This window comes from Mauremys mutica, chromosome 2 (genome assembly GCF_020497125.1).
Source record: "Mauremys mutica isolate MM-2020 ecotype Southern chromosome 2, ASM2049712v1, whole genome shotgun sequence".
Classification (NCBI taxonomy): Eukaryota; Metazoa; Chordata; order Testudines; family Geoemydidae; genus Mauremys; species Mauremys mutica.
In genome coordinates this window covers 174937953-174960103 of record NC_059073.1, presented here as the reverse complement: position 1 = coordinate 174960103, position 22151 = coordinate 174937953, and the positions used below count along the sequence as shown (strand labels likewise).

The following is a 22151-nucleotide window of genomic DNA, read 5'->3' as shown; positions in this document are numbered from 1 at the left end:
CGAACTTGTCCTGAGAGCACATGAGATTAGGTGCCCTGTATGGTCTTGTTCACAGAAACTGAGTAGACTGTGTTCAGTGTTCGCAAACATGTATCTTTGCAAGGAAATCACTTCCTTTTTCACATCACACAGCTGCGGCTCTTTCCCGAACTGCCCCGGCATCCCCCTCACAGAGGCTGGCGCAGATTAGGCGGCGAAAGAAAAAGACTCGGGACGAGATGTTCGCTGAACTGATGGCCTGCTCCAGAGCCGAGGCGGCCCAGCAGAGCCAGTGGAGGGAGACCCTCTCTCAGCAGCAGCGCTCACACAGTGAACGGGAGGACAGGTGGCAGCAGGAAGACCAGCAGGTGACTCAAACGCTGCTTGGACTAATGAGGGAGCAAACGGACACGCTCCGGCGCCTTGTGGATGTTCTGCAGGACCGCAGGCAGGAGCAGAGAGCCCCCCTGAACTGTATCTGCAACCGCCCTCCCCCGCCACAAAGTCCTGTCCCCCCCTCACCCAAAATCACAAGAAGGAGGGGCGCTAGGGGCCGTGAAAACTGTCACTCCACCCCAGCAGAGCGCTCATGTACCAAACAGCTCTCATTCCCTAAAGTATGAGAATTGCTTGCCTTCCTGGCTCACCCGATCCCAAATCCCAGTTTCATCCCCCAACTGTGTAGTTGAGTATTAAAAATAGTTTGCTGTTCATTACTGTTTCCGTCATGTTTCTTTGCAGAAGACTTTGTGTGAAGGGGGGGGGGGGTTGTTAATTGCATAGGACAGCCACCATTAACAGGGTACAGACATGGGGGCAGGATCAACAGCAGGTCACACACAGAGTGCAGTCACTAGGCACCCGGGTCACTCTGCGAGGTGTCTGCTGCCCCAGGTCAGTCTGGGAGGTGTATGTTGCCCCAGGGTCCGAGCGCCTGGCATCCACAAATGGCAAGGCAGGCTGCCCTTACCATGCCCTTCCACCCTAGTCATGAACCTCTCCAATGCCCTGAGCCCCAGCCAGAGCCATCATCCCCCCACACCTACTCACCCTTCCCACACACCCCTCACCCCTTCCTGCAAACCCACCCCTTCCTGCACACCCTCCGGTAACCGTCCTCCCCCCAGAGACCGCTGTAGGAGCAGGAGCCTGTCAGTCCTCGAGTGTAGAAGCGGTCTGTACATCACTGCACACCGTACCCACCACAGTCTGCGTCCCTGTTGGAACCCTTGAACGAGAATTCGTTAGTAAAGAAAACTTTGTTAATTAAAAATGTTCCAATAACTTTATTTTTAAACGTCTGTTGGAAGGGGGGAAACCTGGTGAACGGGGTATGTAACCGCTGAAAAAAGTCAATAGTAACTGAAACAGGGGCAGGTTCAGCTTCTCTGTAAAGAGACTGGACAGTCATAGGTTACCCTGCTCTCTGAGGAACCTAGCTTTCAAAGCCTCCCGGATGCACAGCGCTTCCCGCTGGGCTCTTCTAATCGCACAGCTGTCTGGCTGAGCGTAATCAGCAGCCAGGCGATTTGCCTCAACCTCCCATCCCGCCATAAAGGTCTCCCCCTTGCTCTCACAGAGATTGTGGAGCACACAGCAAGCTGCAATAACAATGGGGATATTGGTTTCGCTGAGATCCGAGTGAGTCAGTAAGCTCCTCCATCTCCCCTTGAGACGTCCGAAAGCACACTCCACCACCATTCTGCACTTGCTCAGCCGGTAGTTGAAGAGCTCCTTGTCACTGTCCAGGGCGCCTGTATAGGGCTTCGTGAGCCAGGGCATTAGCGGGTAGGCTGGGTCCCCGAGGATCACTGTAGGCATCTCCACATCCCCAACACTTACTTTGTGGTCCGGGAAGAAACTACCTTCCTGCAGGCGTCTAAACAGACCAGAGTTCCTGAACACACGCGCGTCATGAACCTTGCCCGGCCACCCGACGTAGATGTTGGTAAAACGTCCCCTATGGTCCACCAGTGCTTGCAGCACCATTGAAAAGTAGCCCGTTCGGTTAATATACTGGCTGGCCTGGTGGGCCGGTCCCAGGATAGGGATGTGAGTGCCATCTATAGCCCCACCGCAGTTTGGGAATCCCATCACGGCAAAGCCATCTATGACGACCTGGACGTTTCCCAGGGTCACTACCTTTGAGAGCAGTAGGTCAACGATTGCGTGGGCTACTTGCATCACAGCAACCCCCACGGTAGATTTGCCCACGCCAAAGTGGTTCGCTACTGACCGGTAGCTGTCTGGCGTTGCAAGTTTCCAGAGGGCTATGGCCACTCGCTTCTGCACACTCAGGGCTGCTCGCATCCGAGTGTCCTGGCGCTTCAGGGCAGGGGCCAGCAAGTCACACAGTTCAAGGAAAGTGCCCTTACGCATCCTGAAGTTTCGCAGCCACTGTGATTCATCCCAGACCTGCAGCACTATGCGGTCCCACCAGTCCGTGCTTGTTTCCCGGGCCCAGAATCGCCGTCCCATAGCATGAACGTGACCCATTGCCACCATGATCTCTGCGGCGCGGGATCCCATGCTTTGTGAGAGGTCTGTGCCACTATCACACTTCATGTCCTCACCGCGCTGCCGGAGCCTCCTTGCCCGATTTCTCAGCAGCTGACTGTGGAAGAGGTGTTCGATAAGGTGCGAGGAGTTGACAACGGCCATAAGTGCAGCGATGATCGCAGCGGGCTCCATGCTCGCAGTGCTGTGGCGTCCGCGCTGTCACTGACCAGAAAAGTGCGCGAACAGAGTTCCCGCCGGCGCTTTCAGGGAGGGAGAGCGGGAGTGACGGTTGAATGACAACAGTTACCCAAAACCACCCTCGACACATTTTTCCCCCAGCAGGCATTGGGGGCTCTACCCAGCATTCCAATGGGAAGCGGGGACTGCGGGAACTGTGGGATAGCTGCCCAGAATGCACCGCTGCCAATGTCGACGCTTGCCCCGTTAGTGTGGACTCACAAAGTCGAATTAGTGTCCTTAGTGTGGATACACAAATTCGAATTCATCAGGTCGAATCCACAAATTCGACCTAAGTTAAATCGAACTACTCTTGTAGTGTAGACATACCCTAAGAGAAGTCTGCGTCCGATCCACACGCTCCTCTGCAGCAGTCGGCTTTCCCCCATCTCCTAGTTTAAAAACTGCTCTACAACCTTTTTAATGTTTAGTGCCAGCAGTCTGGTTCCACTTTGGTTTAGGTGGAGCCCATCTCATTTGTACATCTCATTTGCACCTAAAAGTTTATGACGAGAGAATTCTGAGACAAGTAGCATCATATGAGCAAGGAGAAAACATTTATTTGGAGAGGCAAGAAAGGATATTATTTTAGAAAAAAAGGGGGTGTGCCCCAAAAAATCTTTATTCTGCAGTGCTGAGGGTCAGAAATGTCTTTACAACTATAACCCTCAGGTGTAAACTAAAGGTGCCCAGGGGCTGCTGTTTTTGCAGTGTAAAAGAAGAGCTCTGTATACAACACTAAAGCAGCCACAGACCAGAACTCAACGTAGAAAACACACTCAGAATTATCCAGGGAGATTCCACGCACATGGGCACCAGGTTTGTATAATTTTTGGTGGTGCCCAGAACGGGTCCAAGCAGAGCCGTCCCATCTATACGATGGACCAGGGCAACCGCCCCAAGCCCCACGCTTTGGGGGGCCCCATGCTTCAGGCAGCAGAGAGCGACCCAGCCCCAGCCTGAGCAGGGATGGGAAGAGGCGGGGCGGGAGCCACGGGGAAGGGGGGGGAGTGTGGGCGGGGCAGGGGCTGGAAGAGGTGGGGCGGAGCGGGCTGGGACTGGGTCACTCTCTGCTGCTGGCGCCAGGCCCCCGCTAACCCACCAGCCTGCCCTGGACCCCACGTCCCCCTGCAGCGCAGGCTCCCCAAAGCGCGGGCCCGGGGCGGTGGCCCCAGTCCATCCAAATATAAAGCCCAAACATTGGTGGAGCCGGACCCATGTTCCTGAATATTGGTGGAGCATGAGCACCACAGGCCCATACAACTCACAGCCTATGCCTGAGCACTCTGAGTAACTTGCTTCTGATAGCAGGTTTTTGAACTGCAAAAACGAAATTCATGTGGTGTACAGTGGAGCTCTCCAATTGTTCACGGGGAGGTCTTGATCAAGAGGCTGAAAGTCATTCAGGCAGACTAATATGCATAAAAATCCAGGCTCCCTCCCTAATGTTCATTTGGAATGAGTTGAAAGATGCAATCCACTGAAATATCAAGATTATCAATTGAAACTGTAAAAATGCAATTACACTTTTATTCCAATGTTTGTGTGCAATATGCCTGACTAGGTACTGTGTGCCATCAGAGCACTATAACCAGCACAGGCACCGACTCCGTGGGTGCTCTGGGACTGGAGCAACCATGGGAAAAAATTGCAGCCAAGCTCCCCACTCCTTGCCTCCTCCCCGCCCCAAGTGTGCTGCGGCCCCGCTCCTCCCCCTCCCTCCCAGAACTTCCCACCCCCCAGCCACCTAACACCTGTTTGGCAGCGCTTAGGATTTTCCGGGAGAGAGGGGGAGGAGCAGGGAAGCGGCATGCTCAGGGGAGGAGGCGGAGAAGAGGTGGGGCAGGGACAGGGACGTGGGGGAAGGGAGTGGAAAGGGGGTGGGGCTGGGGTGGAAAAAGGCGGCGTAGAGCGAGGACTTTGGGGAAGGAGTAGAATGGGGGTGGGGCGAGGGCATGGGAGTCGAGCACCCACTGGGCAGAGTGGAAGTTGGCGCCTATGCTAACCAGCAAATGGCTTAGTGCTCCATACATGTTCAAAGTGGACTTTCTGGGTTTTTCAGAAAGATGACAAACAAAAATCAGAACGGGCATTTTGGAAAACCAGACTAAAAAGTCATAATTCCTGTACACACTCTTAGCAATCCCTTAAGTAAATTTAGCTGCTGAAAATGCAATCTGGAAGTGAATGGACTTGGAGATATGATTTTCTTTTAAAAAAAAGTTCAATAGCAGAAATTGTCCCATTTACATGAATAATAGTACAATATTTCAGTAATCTGTCTTCTATCTGTAAACGTTTTGGTGAAAGTTTAGGAAGGGGCTGAAAAGCAGACCAATTTATCTGTGAAAAGGAGACTGTCCTAAAAAAGAATATTAGGTTTGTATTGATTTAATCATTTTGCTCCAACAGTGAGAGAGGTTTAATTTTAAATCTCTACCCCTCTGCCCCTTTCCCCCTCTGCTCCTGTTGCCATGTCCTGTCCCTCTCACACAGCTCCTGTCTCTGTCCCCCTCTTTGCCTCTCCTTTACATTTGAATCAATTAGCTTCTTTCTCCTCCTCTTCCACATTGCCTGGCTGCTGGGGGGAGACCACTGAGGGTATGTCTACACTACGAAATTAGGTCTATTTTATAGAAGTCATTTTTTTAGAATTCGATTTTATACAGTCAATTGTGTATGTCCACATTAAGCACATTAAGTCAGCGGAGGGCGTCCTCACTACCGTGGCTAGCATCAACTTACAGAGCAGTGCACTGTGGGTAGCTATCCCACAGTTCCTGCGGTCTCCGCTGCCCATTGGAATTCTGGGTTAAGCTCCCAATGCCTGATGGGGCATAAACTTTGTCACAGGTGGTTTTGGGTACATGTCGTCACGACCCCCTCCCTCCCTCCTTCCATGAAAGCAATGGCAGACAATCGTTTCATGCCTTTTTTCCGGGGTCCCGTCCACTGGACCCGCTCAGCCCACTGCCTGCCTGGATGATCGGAACCCCAGACTGACAGTGGGCTGAGCGGGGCTGGCGGACAGAGCCCCAGACCGGTAGCGGCTTCATCCGCCGGCCCCTGCCAGCCAGGGTCCCGCTCAGCCCCACTCAGCTGGCAGACCTCGGTGAGGTCAATCAGAGGTGCCTGGACAGACATGGCTATCCTCCTCTTAGAGCACCGACTGGGAGTGACTCCAGGTCATTCTCTTTTTTAAGTTTTGTCTAATGGAGATTCAGTCCTGCCTGGAATATCATGCGAGCTGGAGGCTTCTGCCTCAGGCTGCTCTCCCAGCCGGCAGCACCGCGCGATCACACCTACCCCAGCCTGCCCCTTGCTCCCATGGTTAATGAAGCCTGGACAGTAGTAAGGAGCAGTTCAATTTATGGAATGACAAATCCACAACGAAGGATTGCACTCGATGGGCCACGTTAAGATTATTTCAGAGTCCTAGATAGCATTTAGTCCCGATAAAAGGCTTCATGAAAATTTTCCACCGCCCCTAACAAAAATGTTAATTTATCAAAGAAGCTGAAAGGATAAGGAACCCAGGACTATAACTCAGAGAGAGCTTCCATAGTATTTAACTCATAAATGATATAATTCAAAGTAAAATTTCACAGTGCGGTCTGTTCTAAGACTACAAATGCAGGAGAGGAGTCAGATAAAGGAACAATGACCTGTTTCTACCAGGTTTTGAACCGGAATGTTTCGCATGTTAGGTGAACGTGATCACCACTACACTAAGGGGATTTCGCGTGTTAGGTGAATGTGATAACCACTACACTATGGGGTTTCTCTTTTTTTGCCCCAGACTTTGCCAAATGCACAGGAATGTTTTCTCTACCTACAGAAGCTACCTAATGCAATGTCTATATCTATGGCCTTCCTGCTCACAAAGCGGTCATGCCCTCGTTCAAGGCTGACACAGCGCGGAGTGCATGTGACACAGCGACCTGGCTCGGGCAGGATCGCTAGCGAGGCATGATACTTTTGCCATTAAGCAAACACAGCAATTCTTTCCTGGCCTCTGTCACTGAATGCCTCCATGCATTACACTGTGTCCTATCAATGCGGGAGGACTGCATGAGCTCAGAAAACATGTAATCACGAGTGCATTTTTTTCGCTTTCTCATCTGCGATAACCTCAGGGACTGAGATGATAGAGGGAGCGTAGAAACATTTTGAGGGGACTGCATGGTTACCTGTGCTGCTGAGTGCTGATGAGTTAGCCATGCTGGCCAAACAGGAAATGAAATTCACAAGTTCCTGGGGCTTTTCCTGTGTACCTGGCTAGTGCATCTGAGTTCAAAGTGCTGTACAGAGCGGTCACAATGGAGCACTCTGGGATGGCTCCCGGAGGTCAATACCGTCAAATTGTATCCACACTACCCCAAATTCGACCAGGCAATATCGATTTCAGCGCTAATCCCCTCGTCGGGGAGGAGTACAGAAATCAATTTTAAGAGCCCTTTAAGTCGACAAAAAATGGCTTTGTCGTGTGGACGGTGCAGGGTTAAACCGATCTAATGCTGCTAAATTCGACATGAACTCGTAGTGTAGACCAGGGCTGAGAGTCCAGAAAAGAGTCTCCTGGCTCTCACTTTTATTGCCTGGCAACATAACAGCTAGGAGGATCAACTGCAGGAGAAGACCTGCTCAGGCTCTGCATCCCTGGGAGGCAGTATGCTCAACTGCTCCATGAGAACGGACCATCACAGTCAGTTCAGCAATTAGGAGCAAGGGTTCTGGAACAATTTTTATATTGGGGTGCTAAGAGCCATTGAACCAAATAGTAAACCATGTATATAATGGAAATCACTTCAAGCCGGCACCCCCAGTTCCAGAACCTATGATTAGGAGCTGTGCAGTGACTGATCATGCAGGGAACCATTCCCTGAAGTACATATTTATATTTTCCAATCTTTATGTTGCATTAGTGTGGTCATTTAAGATATTTACAGTATTTTAATTATACATTCAAAAATATATATTAGTATGTTTAACATAAGTTGGAGACAATACCTTACTATATTGTATGCATTGAAACATAAAATGTATATTTCAAAATATATACATTTTAAATAGATTTTTAAAAGTTGTTTTAAGATATACAGACTGTGATAGATATACTTTTTTATTAAGTACATCACAATTAAAAAAAATCATTGAGTAACACTTCTGAATCTAGATGTGCTAGTATAATACAAAAATATTCAGAAATAAGTTGTGGCAGAAAAGAGCAGAAATTTGTAGAAACTGAAAGGACCAATAGCTTAAATTTATCACTCATTTGTGTATAAAATTTTGCATCCATGCTACAATCCTTCACTGTAAGCCATATCAATTTACAGTGCAGGGAAATCAAGTAAAGTTTTTAAAAAGGGGAAGGTAAGAATTTTGAACAAGCTATGTTTGTACCAGAATGTTCTTGATAATTAATTTTTCAGAATTTTCCATACTTCCCCCTTCATGTGGACTTTGGACAATAGTACTGCCACCCTCTATCTTCCTTGTACTCTACAAATATAACCCTTACTTTTAATAAAATATTCCATAGGAATAGGAAAAATATACCCAATTCTTCCACATACATTCAAAGTGATATTTTAGAGTGAAAGAACTGTAAACATGCATTATATATAGATAGATATCTTAGCAGTATCTCTCAAAATCCTGAAAGCTCTTAAAAGATAAGTAGCAATTAAAAAAAAAAAAAAGGGATATCCCCGCCAGTAAGCCATTTCTTTCATATAATAATATTTGCAAATAGCCAGAGTATAACGATCTTACATTATGAATGGCAGACAAAACTACACCTAACATTTTTACGACACATATTTCTATCTTACATGGGCCCCCACTACTGTAACACGTGAGTGCCTCACAAGTCACAATCTTCAATGTTATCCTCATAACAACTTTCTAAGGTACCGACGGGGAACTGAGGCTTACAGAGATTAGAGGGACTTGCCCTCGGTCACATAGGAAGACTGCAGCTGACCAGGGAATTGAATCCAGATTTCTGAAGTCTCAAGTTAGCACTATAACCATTACACTGCTCCTCCTCTTAACTTGCTGAACAAGACACTAAATTTGACAGTCCCAACAGCATGGCAAAGTAAAAGCGATTTCGAGCTGCAGTATGGCTAAATATAACAATTACAAAATGTTAGTGAGCTGTTACCATTATCAGTATACTTTCTACTCCTGCAGACTTTGGCCTTGGCTACACGGGAGAGTTACAGCGCTGGTGGTGGCTTTACAGCGCTGTAACTCACTCCCTGTCCACACTAGCAAGGCACATACAGCGCTGTATCTCCCTGGCTACAGTGCTGCATGCACTCCACCTCGAGGAGAGGAATAAAGAGAACAGCGCTGGTGCTGCAGCGCTGGGGTGCCAGTGTAAACAGGGAATAATCTTAGTATGCTGTAACTGACCTCCGGAAGATTCTCATAATCCTTTTAAGTAAAGATAACTCTTTCCCGAAGCTGCTTATCAAAAAAACATACACAGCTAGTGTTTGCTGTGAATGAGCAGAGGCAGGCAGGGGGCTCCCTTTGGAACACACACAGCTAGTGTTTGCTTGAAGAGAGGGGAAGGGAGGGGGCTTGAGGAGAGGAACAGCGTGGCGGGCGGGGGGGCGGGGTCCGTTTCAGGGAGGCTGCTTATCTGGTCTGTGAGGAAAAAACCAAACCGCTGTTGTTTGCTTTCAGTGAGTGAGAGAGGAGTGGGGGAGGGGGTCGGAACTTGCAAGGCAGGATGCTGACACAGTGTTGGCTCCAAAAATCCACTCTCTCTCTCTCCCCCACACTCCCTGTCACACTCCATCCCACCCCCCTCTTTTGAAAAGCACGTTGCAGCCACTTGAACGCTGGGATAGCTGCCCATAATGCACCGCTTCCCAATGCCACAGCAGATGCTGCAAATGTGGCCACGACAGTGCGCTGGCAGCTGTCAGTGTGGACAGACTGCAGCGCTTTTCCTACTCAGCTGTACGAAGACAAGTTTAACTCACAGCGCTATACAGCTGCAAGTGTAGCCATACCCTTTTACTGCACCCACCTTGTCTGTCTGACAAGAGTACTGTTATTTATACAATGAAATACCTACCTTTGTCACTATAATCATCCACCAGGATAACTTCTTCCAGCAGAATATCTGGGGATGTCTCAAGAACACTATGCACTGTTCGCAGAAGTGTTGACCAAGCCTCATTATAAAAAGCTATTACAACTGAGGTTTTTGGCAGGTTATGATAATCATATTTCTTCTCTTTGCACCTGTAAATAAGGGGACCCAAATTAGTAAAAGTGTGAAATTATCTATAAATTTTCAGAAAACAGTTTTCAAATGAAGACTGCATACAGTGCTTACTAATTTTTTTTTTAGCAAGAACATATCAAAGATATAAAGGAACAATGAGGAAGGTCATGCAATGTGCTTAGTGAGGTAGCTATTATTCAGGGGGACTCTAACTTCTTCAGTTTTACATTTATATTTTAAAAATATCCAATCATCTAAAAAGACAAGGGAAGATGTCTCTGGCTCATTTACATGCAATGTGTGTCCCATCAGAAAATGACTTCAAATTAAAGAAGAATTTTACAATGGGGAAAATGCTGTAGCCTCCAGCTCACCACAGGAAGACACACCCAGTGAGGATACTGCAACAACTAAGATCTGCTGTTATTTTGTGCCTAAATTACTGATAACTTAACTTTTGTCCTGGAGGCTAAATTTGAAAAACTAGAGAACAAAGTGGAAGTGCTCAATAGCAAAATTGCTACTACAGAATAAGCCAAAATATATCTAAAGAAAATTCAGTAACAGATAAAGACAATGGAATTTGTGCAACAAAGTGCCTTAATTCCAAGAAGACCATAAAAATGCTGGAATGTGATATTAAAAACCTCAAAAACAGAGAAAGGTATAAAAGTACACACATAATAGGCTTTGCAGAAGGAGAGCAAATTCACAATCCTGTCAAATATTTTGAAAAATGGCCATCAAACACCAAAATACTAGTATCTCTTGATTAAAAAGTTCACACAGAATTCCAAGGGTGATCTACAACAACAGACCCAAGACTAGAGTTGTACGATTCCAAACATACTGTGATCAATAAGGTTTTTACAGCTTTGCGATCAGAGTGTAAGATCAAGGAATCTGGGAACAGAATTTATATTTTTCAGCATTTTTACTTGCAATATAGAAATAAGAGGGCAGAATGTACCATGCCCCTGCCTGGCAACAATTCCATGTCAAATAGATTGAATTTGCTTTGCTTTACCCAGCTATGATTTACTACAAAAATGCTATTTTTCTACACCAGTAGAAGCACTGCCTCAAGAAACTTCCAAATCTGCCAGATGACTAGACTGCAAATTTAACAGCCTCCTGGCCCTTTAGAATGGAAATGTATACTGTAAGTATAAATGTTGCTGTTTGCGCGGTCTAATATTTAACCATAAAAACATGAATAGAAAAGACAACATATATAGAATCACAGGGTTAGAAGGGATCACATGGGTCATCTAGTCATAGCACTTCCCTAATTTAAAAGCTAGCAGTTATACCTCACCTTTTTGCATTTCCTGACTTGTGTACTTAACTATACTACCCTAACATGACATCCCTCCTTTTATTTTTGTATTTAACTCTGATAAATAGGTTTTTAGTTTGCACACATCACCATAGCATCTAATTATCTACACTCTGTATGAACCATTTCACCTACCCCTGGGGTATTCAACACAACACATTTATTAGAAAGAGAAGGTGGGTGAGGTAATATGTTTTATTGGACCAACTTCTGTTGGTGAGAATGACAAGCTTTTGAGCTTACACAGAGCTCTTCTTCAGGTCTGGGAAATGTACTCAGAGTGTCACAGATAAATACAAGATGAAACAGATTGTTTAGCATAAGGAGTTAACACATATTTCAAAGGGCACATAAGTAAATAACACATATTTCAAGGTGAGGTGGCCCGTTAACACCTCTCCAGTCATAGGGGAGAGAAAGGGGGAAAACAGCTGGGGGGATGGGTGAAGTGGGTTATAGATGGTTGTAATAAGCCATAAATCCAGTGTCTCTGCTCATTCCATGATTTTTAGAAGAAGAATTTCTTCAGGGCAAAGGGCTCACTGGTATCATGTAATGAGGTTCGGCTGCCCTGACCAATTCTGTGTACCGCAATTCACTGATGTCTTAATCTGTATCTAATAGGTGGCATGTAAGATATCACTAGAAAACTAATAACTCACTGATCATTAATATTTTTGTGTGATGTATGTTGGTAAACAAGTCTGCCCTAGACAAAGGAATATGCTTATTTGTCTGACTAGCCTGGTCGTCAGGCAGAGAGAATGAAGGTCTATTTACATATGAGATTAAAAAAAACTATCAAGTTAACAGGTGGGGAAGGATACAGCATGAGGTCTACACCTCAGCTGGGAAAAGAAACTTTATCTGGGCTATAAAGATGGGGTCTGAAGCTCAAGTGATAAGCAACTGAATCAACTGACTGTACAGTACTACTGTATTATAAACATATGATGAGTGAAGTGTTTTATGAAAACCTATGACACACTGGTGATTAATATAATTGTGAACCGTATGTATTAATGCTAAATAAGGAATTATGGATACGCTTTAATATTGTGCTTTACAGTTTGTAACCAAACAAAGGGAGAGACAGGTCTCTCCCAGACAGGAGGGAACATCACAGCTCTCTACCTGTCTCCAATGACATTAAGCAAGGTGTGACCAAAACCAATCAAGGCCCCATTTACATTTCAATCAGCAGCAGGCTGCGAAGATCACAGGAAGTGAAGAACAGCATGGTGTCACCCTGCCTCTTGAAACAAGGTCATTGAACTTTGAGAGATATAACAAACAGAGGCAGAAAGCCATTTTGGCATTCAGCACTACACAGACACAAGGGGCCAGAAGTCTTGCAAAGCTGAGAAAGGGTCCTTCTACCAGCTGGGGGAGAGGGCTTGAAGTCTCTGTGAACTGAGGTGAGAAACCTGCTTAGGCAAAGACCTTTCACCTAAGAAGCCATGGGAAGCCAGCATCTTATACTTCTGTAGAAGATCCTGACCGAGGGAAAGTCAGCCACGGCTGGGAAGAAGAATAATTGGAGAGAGAACCATTGTCAACAAAACTTGTATCTTGCTAGATTAAGGGTTAGGCTTTTAGATATGTGTTTGCACTTTTATTTGTTTGTAACCCTTTCTAACTTTATTCCTTTTACTTGGCATCACTTAACCTAGGTCCTATTATATATATGAATCAGTTTAATTAATAAGCTCTAATGTGGTTTTGTCTCTTTAACAAAACCAACCTTATTATTTCTCTGAGTGGTCCAGGAGAGGACTGGACACTTCAGAGCAGATGGTTTTGGGAAACGTCAGGACTTGCAGTGTGCTGGGGGTCACCCTGCAAGTGGTAACCAAGGCTAACGGAAGCCAGGGTGGGGCTCTTGTGCTGTAGGCAGGCTGCTGGAGTCAGAGCTGCTGATCCAGGACTGTACAGCACACAGGGCTTGGCTACACTTACAAATTTGCAGCGCTGCAGCAGGGTGTGAAAACACACCCTCTCCAGCGCTGCAAATTGCGGCGCTGCAAAGCGCCAGTGTGGTCAAAGCCCCAACGCTGGGAGCGCGGCTCCCAGCGCTGTCCGTTATTCCCCACAGGGAGGTGGAGTACGGACAGCGCTGGGAGAGCTTTCTCCCAGCGCTGGCGCTTTGACTACACTTAGCGCTTCAAAGCGCTGCCGCGGCAGCGCTTTGAAGTGTAAGTGTAGCCAAAGCCATAGAATCGTAGAATATCAGGGTTGGAAGGGACCTCAGGAAGTCATCTAGTCCAACCCCCTGCTCAGAGCAGGACTAATCCCCAGACAGATTTTTTACCTCAGTTCCCTAAATGGCCCCCTCAAGGATTGAACTCATAACCCTGGGTTTAGCAGGCCAATGCTCAAACCACTGAGCTATCCCTCCCCCCAAACACTCAAGGAGTGACCTGGATACTTGTCTGCTGGCATTCTAGTGTGTGAGCCACTGCAACAGGGCATTTGAGGCACCTAGAGTTACAGGGCAGGCAGGGACGCAACCCCTCACTGGTCTGAATTGCACCCCCAGAACATGACACCCCTATTCTGACACCTTTCTTTCCAAAATTCTCTCAATTTTTAAACGACATTTTGCTTCAGAGCTTTGGATATAGGGAGACCAGATGTCAAGTATGAAAAATCAGGATGGGGATGGGGGGTAATAGACACCTATATAACACAAAGCCCCAAATATCGGGACTATCTTGATAAAATCAGGACATCTGGTCACCCTATTTGGATACCCTCTGCAATTCATACACCATTCAGTTTCACATCACACTCCCTGTAAAACCACCGTCCCCTTCTCCCGTTCCCTTCAAGGATCCTTCTCACAAGACAGTACTTTAGGAGGCATGAGACTCATCAGAAAAGGAACCAGATCCCTCAAGAAAAGGTGGTGGTACAGGCACAAGCCTGTTATGCATGGTCCTAGAATGGCTCTGAGAAGGCTACATAGATTCATCACAGTTTTTATGTTCAAGTTTATGACCATGGAAAACATCATCATCCCTTCTGTATCCTAATAAGATTGGTTTGTGGTTCTCAATCCCAAAGATGTCTACTTCCTCATAACCATCAGAAACACATTACAAATATCTGAGGTTATATGTGGGAAAAAAGCACTATCACAATGGAGTGCTACTTGTCAGTCTATCTATGGCATTGAAAGGATATGCCAAATTAAGAACTGACTCAGATCAATGGTCTATCTAGCTGAATATCCTTTCTTTTGACAGTGGTTGGTTACAGATGCTTCAGAGGGAATGAACAGAACAGCACAATTATCCAGTGATGCATCCCATGTCATCCAGTCTCAGCTTCTGGCAGTCAGAGGCTTAGGGACTCCCAGAGCATGGGATTGTGTCTCTGACCATTTTGGCTACTAGCTATTTATGGACCTACCCTCCATGAATTTATCTAATTCTTTTTTGAACCCAGTTATATTTTTGGCCTTCCCAACATCCCCTGGCAATAAGTTACAGAGGTTGACTATGCATTGTGTGAAGAAGTACTTCCTTATGTTTGTTTTAAACCTTCTGCCTACTCAGTTCTTTGGGTTATCCCTGGGTTTTGTGTTATGTGAATGGGTAAATAACACTGCTTCATTCATTTCTACACCAGATTTTATAGATCTCTACATATCCCCTTTTAATCATCTATTTTCTAAGATGAACAGTCCCAGTCTTTTTAATCTCTCTCCACATGGAAGCTGTTCCATACTGTCAATCATTTTGTTGCCCTTATCTATATTTTTTCCAATTCTAATATATCTTTTGGGGCAAACAGAACTGCATGCAGTATTTGAGATGAGGGTGTACCATGGATTTATATAATGGCATTATAATATTTTCTGTCGTATTATCTATCCCTTTCCTAATAGTTCCTAACATGCTGTTTTGACTGCTGGTACACATTGAGCAGATATTTTCAGAGAAATATCCAAGATGACTCACAATGATCTCTTTCTTGAGTAGTAACAGCTAATTTAGACCCGAATATTTTGTATGTATAGTTGGGATTATGTTTTCCTATTTACATTACTTTGCATTTATCAACATTGAATTTCATCTGCCATTTCGTTGCCTAGTCACCAAGTTTCCAGAGATCCCTTTCTAACTCTTTACAGTTTACTTTGGATTTAACTCTCTTGAGTAATTTTGTATCATGTGCAAACTTTGCCATCTCACTATTTACCCCCTTTTCCAAGTCATTTATGAATACGCTGAACAGCACAGGTCCCAGTACAGATCCTTGGGGGACCCCACTGTTTACCCCTCCACTGTGAAAACTAACCATTTATTCCTACCCTTTGTTTCCTATCTTTTAACTAGTTACTGATCCATGAGAGGACTTTCCATCTTATCCTATGACAGCTTACTTTGCTTAAGAGCCTTTGGTGAGGGACCTTGTCAGAGGCTTTCTGAAAGTCCAGTTATACTATATATCCATTGGCTCACCCTTGTCCATGTTTGTTGACCCCCTCAAAGAATTCTAATAGATTGGTGAAGCATGATTTCTCTTTACAAAAGCCATGTTGACTCTTCCCCAACATATTTTGTTAATTTATATGTATGATAATTCTGTTCTTTACTATAGTTTCAACCAATTTGTCTGGTACTGAAGTTAGGCTCACTGGCCTGTAATTGCCAGGATCACCTATGGAGACATTAAAAATGAATCAGTGTTACATTAGCTATCCTCCAGTCATCTGGTACAGAGACTGATTTAAGAGAGAGGTTACACACCACAGTTAGGTTTCAGAGTAGCAGCCGTGTTAGTCTGTATCCACAAAAAGAACAGGAGTACTTGTGGCACCTTAAAGACTAACACATTTATTTTAGCATGAGCTTTCGTGAGCTGCAGCTCACTTCTTCGGATGCATAGAATGGAACACACAGACAGGGGATATTTATACATAATAAATGTATATGAACATGAAAAGGTGGAAGTATGCATACCAACAGGCAGAGTCTAATCAATTGAGATGAGCTATCGTCAGCAGGAGGAAAAAAAACTTTTTGAAGTGGTAATTAAGATGTCCCATAGAAGGTGTGAGGAGAACTTAACATAGGGAAATAGATTCAATTGGTGTAATGACCCAACCATTCCCAGTCTTTGTTTAGGCCACAGTTAATAGTATCTAGTTTGCATATTAATTCAAGTTCAGCAGTTTCTCTTTGGAGTCTGTTTTTGAAGTTTTTTTATTGCAAAATTGCCACCTTCAAGTCTGTCACTGTTAGTTAGTAGTACTAACTAGCAGTTAGTAGTTCTGCAATTTCATATTTGAGTTCCTTCAGAACCCAGGACAACTTCTTCAGGACCTTCATGATGCAGGCAGCAGAGCAAGCCCAATGGTAGAAGATGAGGATAGAGGGACGCCTGACATGAACAGCTCAGCTTCTCAGAGTGGAGAAGACCCTAGCCTTCAGCTGGTCTCTGTTCTGGTGCTGAAAATGAGTGAGGTGAACTGCGGGATAGAGGCAAAAGGCGATGATCTGTCACTTGCTGTACAAGTTATGGAGGTTACTCTAGAGCAGTTGGGCAATATTGGAATGTGGCAGTATCTACAAAGCAGCTGTGTGGGGGATCCAAGCGTAGAGAAGCCCTTAACCACAGAAGCTAATCAGACCCAGCCAGAAGTGTGCTTACGTCTTGAAATAGGACCGAGCGCCACTGTGCACTCACCTCTGGCTGTCCAGAATGGGTTCCTTCACATCCTGATCCACAGCTATGGTGCAGAGCTCCTGATGTCCTCTCTCACCAACCTGGGACCCTTCCGCGAGGACAAAGTGGTACCCGAGGTGATTCCCATGAAGATAGAAATTGTGGATGCCAAGATTACACTGAAGGATGACAGCCCTCGGGTGTACCCTACCTCTCCTGGCACCATCCCCATAACCTTGGCGGTGGATCATATTGTTGTGAAGCGCAGCGATGATGGAGTATTCTCTGTAACAGCTGCACAAAAGGAGGGACTATCTTTACAGAAGAAGCCTGAGCAAGGTCTGAAGGAAAAGAAGGTCCCATGAGCTCCTTCAGAACTTTTGGGTGAATACCAGCTGAGCCTGGTGACTTATTACTGTTTAATTTATCAATTTGTTCCAAAATCACCTCTACTGACACCTCAATCTGGGATAGTTCCTCAGATTTGTCATCTAAAAAGAATGACTCAAATGTGAGAATCTCCCTCACATCCTCTGCAGTGAAGACCAATGCAAACAATTTATACTGCTTCTCTGCAATAGCATTGTCTTCCTTGAGTGCTCCTTTAGCACCTCGATCATCCAGTGGCCCCACTGATTGTCTGGCAGGCTTCCAGCTTCCGATGTACTTTACAAAGTTTTAGCTGTTAGTTTGTGTGTCTTTTGTGATTTGCTCTTCAAATTCTTTTTTTGCCTGCCTAATTGTCCTATCACACTTGACATAAGGTCTAGTTGTGGTAGCTGCACAGCTGAGACATCATGGGATTCATCTACCTTCTCCTACCTGGACCACCAGCTCATATGAGGAAGATCCAGCCAGGCACTAACAGGAAGACATGGACATGGATTTTCAGACTCTGGTCTGCAAATAAACTGGGGAAAATCCATCCTTGTTCCCTGTCAAACGATATGCTGCATAGGAGTAGTTCTGGATTCAGTGTTAGGAAGAATCTTTCCGCCAGGTGACAGATATCTGAACATACTACAAGCCCTGTCTACCTTAAAGATTAAACCACATCAGACAACAATTTTCTCTCACACTGATGGAACTTCATTCACATATATAACATCATATACTTGGTTACACATGAGGTCTGTATAACACTGAACATCCCAAAACTACACACTCCTATATGGACAGTTTGGACTTTCTTCTCTTCAGTCCAACAAAGACCCTAACACAGCTCAGTTGGTGGGAATGCAAGGACTGTTGGGTTCTCTACCCCAATCCAGAATCTCTGCATCTGGAAAGCACAGATTCTAGGCATTTGGCTTTCAGAGACCTCAACTGTTTCTCTCAAGTTCAAGCAATTCTGCTACCAACTTGGGAACCTTCAACTCTGAAATTCTACACCCAAAAGTGGAAGAGATTTTCAACATGGACCAGGAAGAAAGGCTACCGAGTGATAGTCTCCTCCATCTTAGACTGTTACATCTGAAGAAACTAGGACTGTCTCTACTATCTATCCAGGTCCATTTCATTGCCATATCACAAGCTAATACAGAGAGCTAGTGTATACTCCTACTGAATAGTCTCAAAATTCCTGAAGGACCTCACCAATACCTTTCCTTCTCTGAAAGACTTGCCCCTTTTTAGGACTTTAATTTGGTGCTAACAAAGTTAACAGGAGCACCACTCAATTCCCCTAGGAGACTGCTGTTTCACACCTCTCATTTGAAACATCATCTTAACAGCCATCACTTCAGCCAGAAACTACAAGCCCTGATGACTGACCTGCCTTACACTAATATTCATAAGGACAAAGTGATTCTTAGACCACACTTAAACCTTATTCCTAAAGTGGTCACAGATTTCCACATGCATCGATCACACTCTGCTCCTGACGTACCACCCCAAGATCCACACTCTTCTTTGGGAGACCCATCTATACACTCTAGATGTGAACAGGGCTCTCTACAAAAAGCTTTGTTCTCTCCAAATAAAAGTAAAGTCCACTAGACCAGGGGTCTCAAACTCAATTTACCTTAGGGCCAGTGTCAATCCTCAAATCCTCCCAGCAGGCCAATAATGTCACTGAAGATGGTGTTCAGAAAAGAAAACATTTATATTGTATTTTTTATTTCAAATTTCTTAGAAATAATAAACTGGCATACAACTTTATACAACTATTCGCCTGCCAGAGAGTTTTTAGTGTTTGCCAGACACCTGGCAACACTTCAGTTCTGTCAGTTTCTTGATGTTTGGCCTCAGTGACTGAGCAGTTGAAACCTTCAGGATTGCAGCAAGGTGTGCATCAGACAGTTGTGTTCGGTATTTTGACTTGTTTATATTCATTGTGGAAAAAAAATGACACTGCCTTCATGGGTGACTCTGCCCGGCAACTAATGATGCTGCCTCCATGGCTGACTCTGCCCGGCGACTAGTGATGGTATCTCTGTCCCTCTCCCCCAGCTAATAGGAGCTGCAGCAGACAGCTGGCCGTGTGGCTGCATGCGTCTCTCCTCCGCGGGCCACAGTGGGCAGGTTCTCGGGCCGCAGATGGCCCGCAGGCCGGGACTTTGAGACCCCTGCACTAGAGTTTGTAGTTTATGGAGAAAACAGCAAAGGAGATGCAATATCTACTCAGAATAGTCAGAAAATGGAGAAGATCATGTATGGAAACTTATTACAACATAGTTTAAATGCCCATACCTGCAAGGATTAGTGCTCACTCCAAGAGGACTACAGCTCTTTCCATAGTCTGTCTGAGGCCCTGTCAACTTCAGAGCAACTTGTACAGGTCTAACTACACTGATTGTAATTACCCTAATACAAACGTCTCATGTAGATACATTGCATAGATGTAAAATGAGGCTTACAGTAGTGCAGTTTACTTCAGTGTGTTATTATATAAAGCAATCCATGTAGGGGTAACTACATGAATGAAATAGGTATTCTATTCTATATGGATTCTTATACCATGCTCATCACTGTGGTATCTGATCGCCTTCCAGTAGTGCATTAAGCAACATGACTACACATCTGTCATGTGGCATTTGTTCTCTCATCTGCTCTCTGGGAGAGAGATGTGTGCAATGGTATCTTGTTTTGGTAAGTTGTGGATTTGATTTTTTTTTTAACAGTACATGTTGCTTTGTTTTTATGTTAGCGAAGGCAAAAATCAAAGCAATGCGCCTCACACTTGGAAGAGGTGGTGGTGAAATTTGTGGTGGTACTTAGTTCCTCAGAAAGTTCAATCCACAACCGTGAACCCCAAGGAAGGTCTGTCCCCTACACAAAACACTGCAGAGTTTATTTATTTTATTGCAGAATTCCACTGTGACAAAGCAGAGTAGTTGTCAACCATAGTCTGCATCCCAGAGCTTCAGGCAGTCTTTTAAATATCCAGGACCCAGGCCATGGACTGAAACCTTAAACTTGACTCAATATTCTATGAGAGCGCTAAGGGCAGATTCGATGTACTGTATGGCTGAGGAGATGCACTTCAGAATTCTGTACCAGCTGTAATTTCCTAAGTGCCAAAGATTTCCTGCCTATGTATAATGCATTGCTGTAGTCCATTTGAGAACTGAAGGTGCAAATAACTGATGTCAGGTCCTCATCTACCAGGATGGGATGGAGTCTCCTAACAACCAGAGATGACAAATGCATTACTCACAGATGCTGCTGTGAGAACTTAGTATCAACAAAGAATCAGCTCAATGTGTTGCTGCAGTCATCTAAGAGGACACAATATATTAGGATGGATATGGAATGAGACAGCAAGTAATACCAAATAATAAATAAATAATAATAATAATGCCACTATATAAATCAGTGGGCAGTACTTTTCACCCCATCTCAAAAAGAGTGTTTCAGAACTACTGGTGGTTCAGAGAAGGACAAAGAAAATAATTAAGGGCGTGGAAAAACGCTTATATGAAAAGTCTGAACAGCTAGATTATTTATCTTAGAAAGGAGACAACTAGCAGAGGTAAGAGTATATGGTACAGAGAAGGAACGTCTGTTTACCTTGATTTATAATACAAGAACAAGTGGACATTTGATGCAGTTAAAAAGTAGAAAATTCAAAACGGATAAAAGGAAATACTTTTTTTAATACAACATGTAATTACACTGTGGAACTCATTGCTACAAGATGCAATTGAGGACAAAAACACAGCGATATTCAATATGGAACTGAATATTTAAGAACAAGATAAGTTAAAGAACAGGATAACAAGAATATCCACAGTTATAACAGTTAATGCTAACAAGTTTTGGAAGAAGTATTAAACTTCACATTTCAGGGCTGAAATCAGTTCCTAACTACTAGAGAGCGAGAGCTTTCTTGCATATTCCTCGGAAGCATATAGTGCCTGCTCCTGTGAGAGACAGGATATTGAATTGAATAGAGCATGGTGATGCAGGATATTGTGGGAGGTTCATATCATCCTAATCCATTTTGTATAATGTTTGTGAAAAGCAAGGTGAAATTTTCAGTGAATAATGCTGAAGCTACTTAACTGGCCTCAGCCTACGCACTATTGGACAGACAAGCAGTTGCAGCTTGGGCTGCATGAACTGCCTGGTAAGTGTGTGGCACAGATTAGAAATATTCTACACACTTCCAAAACTGGGGATTGAAAATTGTATACAAAAGCAGTTCTTCTCTTGTCCTTCCATTGCAGTCACAGGTTTTTCCAGTGTTAGGCACATGATAGGGCCCAGTCTGTGGCCTGGGTGTATCTTTCATGGTGTATCATGTGTCTCAGTCACTGGAATAGCCCCACTTCCGCATATGGACCTTTGACCTGCCAACTCTTGTCAGAGGCAATTTAAACATCTCCAGGTGGATCAATCCTCTTCTGTGCCTGCAGAAAGGCATTTGACAATGCCAATGTGAATTTTGACATCTGCGTTGAGTAATTCTAGCTGTTCACATCACATTTCCAGCTGGGCAGCGTCAGTGATTTTTTTTTTTTTAAGTGGTTCCATTGCAGCTAGGAACCTTTTCCAAGATTTCAGGCAACTCACTGCCAGCATGCAGCCATTCAACAGATGTCTGGTATCTTTGGCTTGTCATAATCGTTCCATTTTGCTTTTGACCAATCTCCTGATATCTGGTGGATCAATTCCAGCAAGCACATAAAAGTTGTTCACATTTGATGGTTTTAGACACTGCAATAT

The 22151-nt window shown here is 44.8% G+C and overlaps 1 protein-coding gene across 1 annotated transcript in view; it reads right to left on the bottom strand.

Moving 5' to 3' along the window:
• Positions 1–22151, bottom strand: part of GALNT12 (polypeptide N-acetylgalactosaminyltransferase 12) — a 101362-nt gene that overhangs the window by 66311 nt on the left and 12900 nt on the right. Inside the window, exon 2 of the mRNA XM_045008033.1 lies at positions 9815–9984. Within this exon, the coding sequence (XP_044863968.1) occupies positions 9815–9984 (170 nt within the window). The remainder of the gene's footprint in view (positions 1–9814; positions 9985–22151) is intronic.